At 49.7% G+C, this 11,415-nt stretch overlaps 1 protein-coding gene across 1 annotated transcript; it reads left to right on the plus strand.

The window, feature by feature from the left end:
- Window positions 1-4,426: 4,426 nt before the first annotated feature.
- Window positions 4,427-8,029, plus strand: LOC130020798 (placenta-specific gene 8 protein-like). The gene is made up of 3 exons (XM_056111499.1): window positions 4,427-4,550; window positions 5,484-5,608; window positions 7,925-8,029. Exons 1-3 carry the CDS (start codon window positions 4,427-4,429, stop codon window positions 8,027-8,029), a joined length of 354 nt encoding a protein of 117 aa, XP_055967474.1.
- Window positions 8,030-11,415: the final 3,386 nt, after the last annotated feature.

Consider the following 11,415-nt stretch of genomic DNA (forward strand, 5'->3'; position numbering starts at 1 on the left):
GAAGGGATTCACCAGTGAAATGAATAGTTCAGGGGCCGAAGCAATACTACAGCGGGTAGGGTGTTTGCCTCGCACACGGCCGACCTGGGCTCAATCCCTGGCATCCCATATGGACCCCCAAGCACCTCCAGGAGTAATTCCTGGATGCAGAGCCAGGAGTAACCTCTGAGCATTGCTGGGTGTGACCCAAAAAGAAAAAAAAAAGAATAGTTTGTGGTGAATGACCATAGAACATCTGCATGACTCTTTGTTTTATTGGTTTGAGCTACACCCAGCAGTACTCCCTGCCTGCTCCTGGCTCTGTGTTCAAGAATGATGCCAATATTCTTGGGGGGGCCAACTGCGGTCATGGGGTATCAAACCAGGGTCACAGCCAGTCACTGAAGTGTTATGCAAGTGTTTCCCCTTTCATGTTATAGCACCAGTGTCATGTTGGTTTCGAACAATTGTGTACTGGCAATTGTAAAAACTCAATTTTTTTCCTTAAAAAAGTTTATATGTAGTCCATATGATTATAAGAAATGGAGGGAGAGGGGGAAATGAATTTAACCCATAAGCCCAATTTTGTTGCTGTATGACAGGGTGATCAGTAAAAGGCTTTCAGAAGTAAAACTTCCTCCTTAAGGGGAAAATAATCCTAGTATCAGAGGGGTAATGGAAATTGAAGAGGGAGAAGAGCAATGTAAAATTTGTCTCTCTGTCTCTGTCTGTCTCTGTCTCTGTCTCTGTCTCTCTCTCGCTCTCTCTCTCTCTCTGTCTCTCTCAGGACAGCCTAAGGGATCAGTAACCCACAGAGCAAAAGAAACACCCGCCCCATTCGCAGCCGGGCTCCGCCCAACCCCTCTGGGGCCCAGGGGCCCCAACTGAGCGTCCCCTTCTGGGAAGGGCTGTGGTCCCAGGAAACAGAAACTTAAGCGCCTGGAGGTTGCAGCAGAGGATGCTCGCACGTGCGCCCCGGCGCCCCGAGTCCAAGTCCGAGTCCGCTCCCTGAGCGAGCCCAGGGCAGAAGGCTCTTTGGTGGTATGCTGGTGCTGGAGTCACAGTACATTGGGGTTCTGTTGTTTTATGAATGTACCAGGGGGCTGCAAGGCCGGAAATCTGAGGGCACCCTCAGCCTGGGTCTCAGCCCTGCACCCGGGGCTGTCCTCAACCACCGCCCCGCCCGCGGGTCACTGGGGCTTATAGTGAGTTTTCTTGTCTTGTTGCCATGAACTTCTATTCTCTCTCTCTCTCTCTCTCTCTCTCTCTCTCTCTCTCTCTCTCTCTCTCTCTCTCTCTCTCTCTCTCTCCCCACTCGTGAGATAGTTACAAAGCTTTCATGATCCAGTTTCAGTCATACAATGTTCCAACACCCATCCCTCCACCAGTGCACATTTCCGATCACCAATATCCCCAATTTTCCTCCTGCCACATTCTCCACCCCACCCCCAACCTGCCTTGATAACAGGCACTTTCTTCTTCCTCCCTCCCTTCTTCCCTCCTTCCTTCTCTCCCTCTCTCCCCTCTCTCTCTCTCTCTCTCTCTCTCTCTCTCTCTCTCTCTCTCTCTCTCTCTCTCTCCTGCTCCCTCTCCTCAACTCATATTCTGAGAAAGAATTTGGCTGGGGGGGGGGGGGGGGGTTGTGGTGGTGGAGGTGGTAGAGAGGTCCACAGGCTGGACCAAATGCTGTCCCCCCCCCCCCCCACAGTCCCGAATCAAAAGTGGTGCTTAGCACCGAGCCAGGAGCAGCCTCCGAGCATCACCAGATGAGATGAAGGAAAAATAAAAAAGTAAAAAGTGGAGCCTGGACAATAGAACAATGGGTAGGGTGCTTGTCTTGCACTGGGTTCGATCCCAGCATCTCATACAGTTTCCCGAGCCCACCAGGAGTGATCCCTGAGCACTGCCAGTCAAAGTGCAAAACTCTGAGGGGAGACCAGGGAAGGGCTTGGAGGTTCCAGAAAAGCTTTCAAACACTTTCCAGTGCTAAAGAGAGCTCAAGGAAGATTTCCGACTTCTGCTACCTGGAAAGGTTCAAGCGATTAGAGGCTGGAGAGACACACAGGAGTGAAGGGACTTGTCCTGAACATCCCCCCCCCCCTCCAAGGTTGAATCCTCAGCGCCCCATGTGGTCCCCTGAGCCCCCAGCCAGGCGTAAACCCTGAGCACAGCCAGGAGTGGCCTCCAAACCAACCAAACAAAAAGTATTAAATGTTTAGTAGCTGCACCCAAGATATTTGCGGTTATTTGAAACATGATTACACTTGCTTCTGTCTTCTATTTTGTTGCCCCAGAAATCTGAAATAGGATACCCAACCGAGCTGCCAGAGCGTTTGCTTTCTTTGATTTTACTAAGAAGGAAGCATGGTGCTGTTTGCCTGCAAAGAGGATGGAAAGTGAAGGGGGGCTCTCAAACAGTGCTCAGGCTGCCTCTTGTCTCCGAAGAGAGGAGACAGCGCCGCTTGAGAGTGTCACAGGGCGCCTAAGGGATCAGTAAACCACAGAGCGCTAGAAACACCCACCCCACCCCCAGCCGGGCTCCGCCCAAACCCTCCAGGGCCCCGACTGAGCATCCCCTTCTGGGAAGGGCTCTGGTCCCAGGAAACAGAAACAGGCTCCCTGAGGTTGCGGCTGAGGATGCTCGCGCGTGCGCCCTGAGTCCGCTCCCTGCGCGAGCCCAGGGCAGGGGCCTCCCGGCATCTGGGGGTCGGCTGCCTGGCGGACTGTTGGGGGGGGGGGGGGTCGGGCATCAGAGGCACGTGGACAAGGCCCCGACGGCTGGCACGTGGCTCCTTCCCACACGGATGCAGGATGCGACCTCCGCTCCGGGGCAGGACAGCACCCAGAGGCGCAGATAAGGAGCTGCATTTGCGTCCGGTTGACTCTGAAGTGCACCTTGGAGCAGATGCACGCTTTCTTTTTTTTTTTTCCCTGTAATTTCTCAGCGAGGAATGTTACACAATATGCTGTTGTGTAACACGCTCTTCACTTTCCATCCTTCAAACCATGATGAGTTTGGAGGTTTGGCGGGGGGCTCTCAAACAGTGCTCAGGCTGCCAGAGAGGTCACTCCCAGTGGTGCTCTGAGCAATGGGCAGGTCAATGCCCAGCCCAGCAACCCGATGCCACGCGCTTCGGGCCCCCTGGGCCACCCTGCAGTGTTTCGGGCCCTTCAGGACTGTGCCCAATGGGGCCGGGCTAAACTCAGGATCTTGTGCGTGCCAGATGTGGGCTCCAGCCCTCTGCGCTAGCTCCGTGGCTCAAGCCCATCCTCAGTTCATGGAAACTGTCCTCCATTCTTTTTAAAATGTTTGCAATAGGGGAAAAAAATCTCTGCCACGCGCCCTGTCATAACTCTCCTGGACATAAAGCTCTGAATTAATTGCAGTAGGGCTGGAGCGATAGCACAGCGGTAGGGCGTTCGCCCGTCTCAGAGAGCCCGGCAAGCTACCGAGAGTATTCGATATGCCAGACACAGTAACAACATAGTCTCCAATGGAGACGTTACTGGGCCCGCTCGAGCAAATCGACGATCAACGGGAGGGCCTTTACCTTTACCTTTTTTATCAAAACACACAATGTTACTATGAATACGTCCCTATATATTTATGTGTGTATGTGTGTGTGTGTGTGTGTGTTTTATTCTTATTCTTAGACTAAGATGAATCTGTAGGCTGGAGAGATAGCACAATGGATAAGGAGTTTACCTTGCACGCAGCCGACCCAGTGGGCCCAGGTTCGATTCCTCTGTCCCTCTGAGAGTATCTCGCCCCCACAGCAAAGCCTGGCAATCTATCTGTGATGTATTTGATATGCCTAACACAGTAACAAGTCTCACAAGGCAGGCGTTACTGGGCCCCCTCGATGACCAACAGGAGGACAGTGACAATGACTGATAGTAAGTAGGAAGAGTAATGCAATCAGTAGTAAAAATTGTTTGTTCTGTTGGGGGGAGGTGCTCAGGGCTTGCTCCTGGCTCCGTGCTCTGGGGTCACTCCTGGTGGTGCTCAGGGGAACTAGATGAGGTGCCAGGGATTCTAACAGGTCTGTGGAGTGCAAGGCAGGGCCTTCCTGCTGTATCATACACAGACTGTGCCATATCCCACTGGGATAAACACTATCTCTGAGAAGTGACTAGTCCGAGTCCCATTGTCTCTTATCGGCTACTTCCCACCACCATTGGCTTGTTGGTTTCTCTGGGGTCTGTGGGGCCCTGGTCCCTGTGTGAGGGGCGGGGACAGTGGAGAACCGCCTGCTCATCTCACTGGCCACTGGCTTCCTCCCCCGGGGGCCCTGCGCTCAGAAAGGCGGAGCCAGAATGTTCTTCAGTGATTCCCCTAGAACTGCCCAGTGAGCTCCTGCATGCCAACAGCCACCACCTGCTCGCCCCTTACTCAGGCAACGCTTTGTTCTTCAGCCCCTCGGCCTCCACAGACCCTGCGTCGAAAATGCAAGCGCCCGCGCCACCGTCACATCCCGTGGTGATCGTGACCCAGCCCAACTATGGGGCAGCACCCCAGATGTCCAACTGGCAGACAGGCATTTTAGACTGCTTCAGCGACTTCGGAGTCTGTAAGTGGGCGCATGCACGCACGTGAGTATGTGCGTGTGTGCGTGTGCACGCGTGTGTGCGTGGGTGCGTATGTGTGCGTGCGTGCGCGTGTGTGTGTGTGTGTGTGTGTGTGTGTGTGTGTGTGTGTGACCACTGCTGACCCCTGACGGCCGCGTCAGGACCAGGAGACAGGCCAGGGGTCAAGCACTTGCCTTGCTGGTGGCCACGGGGGTTCGATCCCCAGCACCGCATAGGGTGCCCCAAGCATCACCAGGAGTGGTCCCTGAATACAGAGCCGGGGGTAGGCCCTGAGCACCACGGGTGTGGCCGGTTGCTCTTTCCATGCCAAGAGCAACCCTGCTTCAAGATTGACACACACTCCAGGAACAGTCCTATTCCTGGAGTCAGCTCAGGAGTTGAATAGCACCCAGTGCAGGTGGTCAACCCAGATTCAATCCCCAGCATCCCATAGGGTTCCCCAAGCACTGCCAGGACTGCTTCCTGAGCGTCGCCAGGTGTGGCCCCAAAATAAAAAAAAAATAAATACAATAGAAGCCTACTTTCCAAGGTACAGTTCTTTTTGAAAGGACGGGGTAGGAAGAAGGAAAGGCTACTCTGAAGCTGAACAAAAGAGGGGCTGGAGCGATAGTACAGCAGGAAAGGGCGTTTGCCTTGCACACGGCCAACCTGGGTTCAATCCCCTGCATCTTGGCATCCCATATGGTCCTCCGAGTGCCGCCAGGAGAAATTCCCGAGTGTAGAGTCAGGAGAAATTCCTGTGCATCGCCGGGTGTGACTCGAAAAGAAAACAAAATAGCTGAATAAAAGTGCTGAGGCCAGGCTTGGTGGCAGGATGCATGGCAGAGCGCGCTCCCGGGGCTGCTGTGTGCTCGGGCAGCAATAGTTACACCGTGTGTGGGTGCGAGTAACGGGCTCTGCTCTCCCGCCCGCAGGTCTCTGCGGCATGTTCTGTTTCGAATACCTTGCCTGCCAGGTGGCAACTGACATGGGTGAATGCTGCCTGTGCGGGACCAGTGTCGCCATGAGGACCCTCTACCGGACCCGCTACGGCATCCCCGTGAGTCTCCTACCGTGAAATCTCCCACCACTCTCAAAATAATGCTTACGAACAGGGAGCATTTGGTGCTGACCTCCTCTGAGTTTTCTACAAATTTCCTAGACGTAAACTCTTGTAGTCAGTGGCTGCAAAAAATCCTCTGGCTACAATTTCTTCGAAAACACTAGAAGATAAACAACTTTGGGGTTGGAGAGATCGCACAGTGGGGAGGACGTTTGCCTTGCACGCAGCGGACCCGGGTTCGATTCCCAGCATCCCGTATTGTCTGTCCCCCAAGCACTGCCAGGAGAGATGCCTGAGTGCAGAGCCAGGAGTAACCCCCGTGCATCCTCGGGTGTGACCCTCCCCCCTCAAAAAAAAGCTAGAAGATAAACAACTTTGATCTTTGAGCTGATTCTTTGGCTGTTTCCTCTACTTCCTTACATCAGGCTGCCCATGGTGACTTTCGCCTTTTCAGTTTTATCTCCACTGTGGAAGATGAGGATTTAGTTCTATTTTTAATCCCTTACTAGCACATGTGTGTGTGCGTGCAAGTGGATACAAACACATACACACACACCTTCCTTTATCGACCCTACCTGCTATAATAGATTTATATGAAATCACTATCACTAGTGATTTGGCTAAATTTCAGGGGTTTGGGAGACACATACCGGTAGTGCTCAGGGCTTACTCCTTGTTCTGCACTCAGGGGTTACTTTTATTTATTTTTTTTTTTTTGCTTTTTTGGTCACACCCGGCAATGCACAGGGGTTACTACTGGCTCTGCACTCAGGAATTACCCCTGGCGGTGCTCAGGGGAACATATGGGATGCTGGGAATCGAACCCGGGTCGGCCGCATGCAAAGCAAATGCCCTACCCGCTGTGCTATTCCTCCAGCCCCAGGGGTTACTTCTTGTGGTGTTCAGGAGATCGTATGGGTGGTAGGGATTCAACCCCAGTTGGCTGTGTGCAAAGCAAGAGCCCTACCTCTGTACTATTGCTCCAGTCACTAAATTCAGTATTTACCTTACAACAGCTATATCTTGGGAGCTGAGTCATAAGAGTACGCTATGCTCACTTTTCCTGCTACTCTTTGTTTTTCCTTTTATTAATAAATTTTGGAGCTTGTGTGTGTGTGTGTCTGTGTGTCTGTGTGTTTGTTTGGGCACACCTGGCCCTGTGCTCAAAAATCATGCTGGGGTAGAACCTGGACACGCACTCAGCCCATTGAGCTGTATCTCCTGCCCAGCTCTGGGCCGTTTCCCGTGTATGTTTTCATTTACTTAGGAAAACGAAACAAAAAAAAAACCTCCACAAACTGGCAGATTCCTACACTCCATTCAGCACCTGGTTTTCTCCGGTGAAATCCCTCTTGCCTCCACTTTTGAGCAGCTTACTCCTTACTCCGACATCCCTTGGGGCTGGGCAATGTGTCAGCGTCTCTCCTCTGTTGGACTCGTTTTTCTCACTTCCCACCTCTTCCTCTTCGTTTATCCCTCGGTTGGGTGAGGCAGCAGAGTCTCCAGCAAAGGGTGAAGACGGGCAACCACAACCGAGATTTTTTTTTTCTCCAAACTTTCATCTTATTCAACCCCTGTGATTTACAAAGTCATTCGCGGTTGGGTGTTTGACATACAGTGTTCCATCACCAATTCTACCACCAATGTCAACGCCCCTCCCACCCCCCAACCTGCCATCGTGACTGGAACCTTTTAAATTTGGATCTCACGATTTCAGTGTTGTGCCTGTGGTTTGGACATTTGATTCTGTCATTCACTAACAACACTGATGTACCTGAATCCCTTGACGCCGCCCCCGTTTTTCTCGTCTACCTCTTCTCTCCCCTTTCCCTTCACCGTTTTTTTCCTTCTCCTCCCTGTATTCTGGGGCCAAGGTTGATCTGGGTATTCCCCCTCTAAAACACTGCATTTCCTCAGAGTTACTCTACCACATAGAAGTGATGTCCTGTTTGTCCTTCTTCTGGCTTACTTCACTCAACACGGTAACTTCCAGTTTCATGCATGTTGCAACAAATTTTATGATTTCTTCATTTCTTAAAGTTGCCCAAGAATTCTGAGATTTCATTTCCTGAAACTCCTTCATTTCATCATCCTGTTCATCGTTTGGTTGGATATCTTTTATTTTCACGGTATAGGAACTGCTGTCATAAAGACACCAACATTTTGTGGAAGAATTCACAAATGCTTTCCTCCATAGCTTCATCCAAAATGAGTTCAAGAACCAATACATTTTGCTTCTCTTTCGAACTCATGTGAAAACCCCTGTTTCCAAGTAGATGGATTGTACATTTTTTTTCTTTTGTGTCTTCACAGGGATCCATTTGTAATGACTTCCTGGCGACCTATTTCTGTCCTCTTTGTTCTCTTTGCCAAATTAAGAGAGACATCAATAGAAGGAGAGCCATGCGCGCTTTTTAAAAAACTTAAGGTAAGTTCCAGAATCTATGTATGGGTTTTTGTTCAAAGTATAAATGAGATGTTGGAAATGAGGCAATCTTTTGAATAATAAACAAGTCCTAGCAATTCTCAGGTCTCCCACGTGTTGTCTTATAATAAAGTAGACTTGAATTTTGTCTTCTGAAGAAGACGCCTCTTTTCATTCTCTCAGGCTGACAGAACAGAGCACCATAGCTTGCACCGCATTAATAACAAAAACTGATTTCTTGTACCGTAAAACTAACATCAGACCAATCCAAACTGAGGCATGGTCTCTGGCTTGGCAAGCATTCCTCAGAACTGCCAAGGTCATTGAAAACAGGGAGCATCCAAGAAATGATCACAATCGCGGGTCATGGGCCCAAGGGAAGTTGATGCCTTTGAAGGCACGCGCTTTCCTGGATGGGATCTCAGAGCAAGAAAGGGGCACTTGAGCAACCTGTATAAAGTATGCACTTGGACGACTCATAATGCATCAACGTTGCTTCCTGGGGATGAGAAATCTACAGCCATACATGTTGATGGGGAGAGGATGCGCGGAGCACATGGAACTCTCTGGACTGTCTGCAACGTTTCTAGAATCTAAATGATTATAAGTCAAGTTAAGGTGGGTTGAGAATACTCAACTTATTTTTGTGTGTGTCTTTATAGGTGAAGAGTTCTTCACGAAGTGACTAAAATCAGAAGACCTCCTCAGCTTGACTACTTCTCCACCTTTCGCAATTGAAATCTGATCGATATGTCTAACCATAATAATGATGCTATTATGAATTTTTCCTTTGGGAGGGTCACAGCCAGCTGTGCTCAGGGGTTACTTCTGGCTCTGCACTCAGGGACCACTCCTGGAGGTGCTTCGAGGAACCATATAGGATCCGAAAGATCAAACCAGACTCATCCCATACAAGACAAATGCCCTCCCCACTATACTGTCACTCTGGCCCTGGATTTTTTAGTTGTTTAAATTTCCCTTAGTTTTACTAAACCGTCCAGCTTAGTTTCTCCTTGCTTTCCTATTCTTACATGTCTGGCTTATGAATTTTGTATTTCATCTAAATTTAGACTTAATAAAAGATGCTACTAATTTTAATCTTTGTTTCTTTGCTCTCAATAACATATATAGGGGGTATGGTGCCGCCAGCAGGTCGATCTGTACCTGTGAGGCGAGTGCATCAGCAGCCTGATGGCTCCTTCAGACTTCCAGATACCCCAAAATTGCTGCTGTGCCTTTGGCCAGACCCCAAAACCTTGGGGCAAAGTTTACCAAGAAAGTAAACGGCCAAAAGTTAGGTATGTGGGAGACACACCCACAAACCATCTCGGACTCAGCTATATAATTGGAGGCATGTCCTCTCTGGTTCCTGATTGAACTGCTTAACAGCCATAATCCCAGAGACTCAAAACAAATCTCGAAACTCGAAGGCTTTTGGGAAGAAATGCGTCCAGTCCCTGCAGTAGGCTACTGGTGCTGGGCCACCCCAGGTGGGAATAGGTTTTGTGCCTTGGCCTGCTCCCCCTCGGCGGCCCGGTGGCCATCATCCTTCAGAGGTCCTGGACAATCAGGTTTGGTGAGACATGCAGTGATGAGACACGTCGGGCCTCACAGGATAGGGGTGGAGCCGGCCCTTTCCTCCCCGTGCCAACGAGACCCCAAGTCGCAGCCTATGAACAGCCTCTCTGGCTCCTGATCAAGTTGCTTAATGGTCATGATTCCAGGGACTCAGAAACAAATCTTGAAACACAATGGCTTTTGGAAGAAATGTGTGTGGGCCACGCGGTAGATTACCGGCTCTGGGCCACCCCAGGTGGGAATAGGTTTTGTGCCTTGGCCTGTTCCCCGTTGGCGGCCTGGTGGCCACCATCTTCCAGAAGCCACTGGACAATGAGGTTTGGGTTCGCAGAGACTAGACATGCAGGGCCTCACAGGATGGGAGTGGAGCCGGCCCTTTCCTCCTCATCCCAACGAGACCCTGAGTCGCCGCCCACAAACAGCCTCTCTGGCTCCTGATCAAGCTGCTTAATGGCCATGATCCCAGAGACTGAGAAACAAGTCTCAAAACCCATCAGCTTTTGGCAGAAATGCGTGGGGGCCACACAGTAGGTTACTTTTGCAGGGCCACCCCAGGGGGTAAAGGGTGTTGTCCCTCCACCTGCTCCCCCTAGGTGGCTTGGTGGCCCCCATCTTCCAGAGGCAATTGGACAGTTAGGTTTGGGCCCGCAGTGACAAGACAGGTTGGGCCTCACAGGATGGGAGTGGAGCCGGCCCTTTCCTCCCCACCCCAATGAGACTGCAAGTCACCGCCCAGAAATGGCCGCTCTGGCTCCTGATCAGGATCCCAGAGACTCAGGAACAGATCTCGGAACCTAGCAGGTTTTGGCAGGAAATCTCTCCAGATTTGTTAAAATTTTGGAATTTCAAAATTGTGCAGCCACTAGTGCAACCGTGTGACATCATATATTATTCATGACCAGCAATAGAAAACAAATTGTCTACTGTTGCCTTTTTGGCAGATCTGAGAGTTGGGGTAAAATTCCAAATGTTAATGGTGGGTCTGGTGTCAAAATATTGAATGTAATCAAAATAGAGCGAGAACGATGTGGAAATCATCTACCCCACAGGTAGGAGGAGGGTGTAGGATGGGGGTATACCGTGGTTTTTGGGCGTGGAGAATGGGCACAGGTGACAGTTCGGGTGTATGACCGAGACTTAAACCCAAAAGCTTTGTAACTGCTCTCATGGTGATTCAATAAATAAAATTATAAAAAATGAAAAAAAAAGTAAGGTGGAGTTCATGCCCAATTCAATGAGCTAATCAGTGGCTGAATAAATAGCAGTATTCCTACATAAAAAAAATATATGTATATATATATATATATATATATATATAAAGTCATTAATTTTACAAGTTGGTCCCACTATGTGTTTAGTACTTTGCTTTCTTTACAAGAGATTTTGTCCACGCAACGCCCGTCTCTTTCATCTAAGAACTTTGTGAGTGGGGTGGGATGGAGGGCGGGAAGACTACAGAGAGCTAATAAAAGACACATAATGTCCTTTAGCCAAAATTTTGCTTCCATGTTTGTACTATGAATATTACAAAGCAATATTTACTGATTTCCAACAGCTTATCTGAGGCTTTAGTTTTAAAAAAATTCAATAGGACTTAATTCAACTCGACCTCGTTTCATTATCTTCCAATACAGATGTACATACACAGAAACATCTTTCATGTTTTTTTGTTCTGTCGCTGTGCAACAATGTCCTGATGAAAATCTTTCCTCCTCATCACTTTTAATTTTCCTCCTACACTTCTTTTTTTTTTTTGAGAGTCAGGACTAAATCCTGCCTCTGTGCTCAGGGATCACTTCTG

Source organism: Sorex fumeus, unplaced genomic scaffold (genome assembly GCF_029834395.1).
Source record: "Sorex fumeus unplaced genomic scaffold, SorFum_2.1 ptg000013l, whole genome shotgun sequence".
Taxonomy (NCBI): domain Eukaryota; kingdom Metazoa; phylum Chordata; class Mammalia; order Eulipotyphla; family Soricidae; genus Sorex; species Sorex fumeus.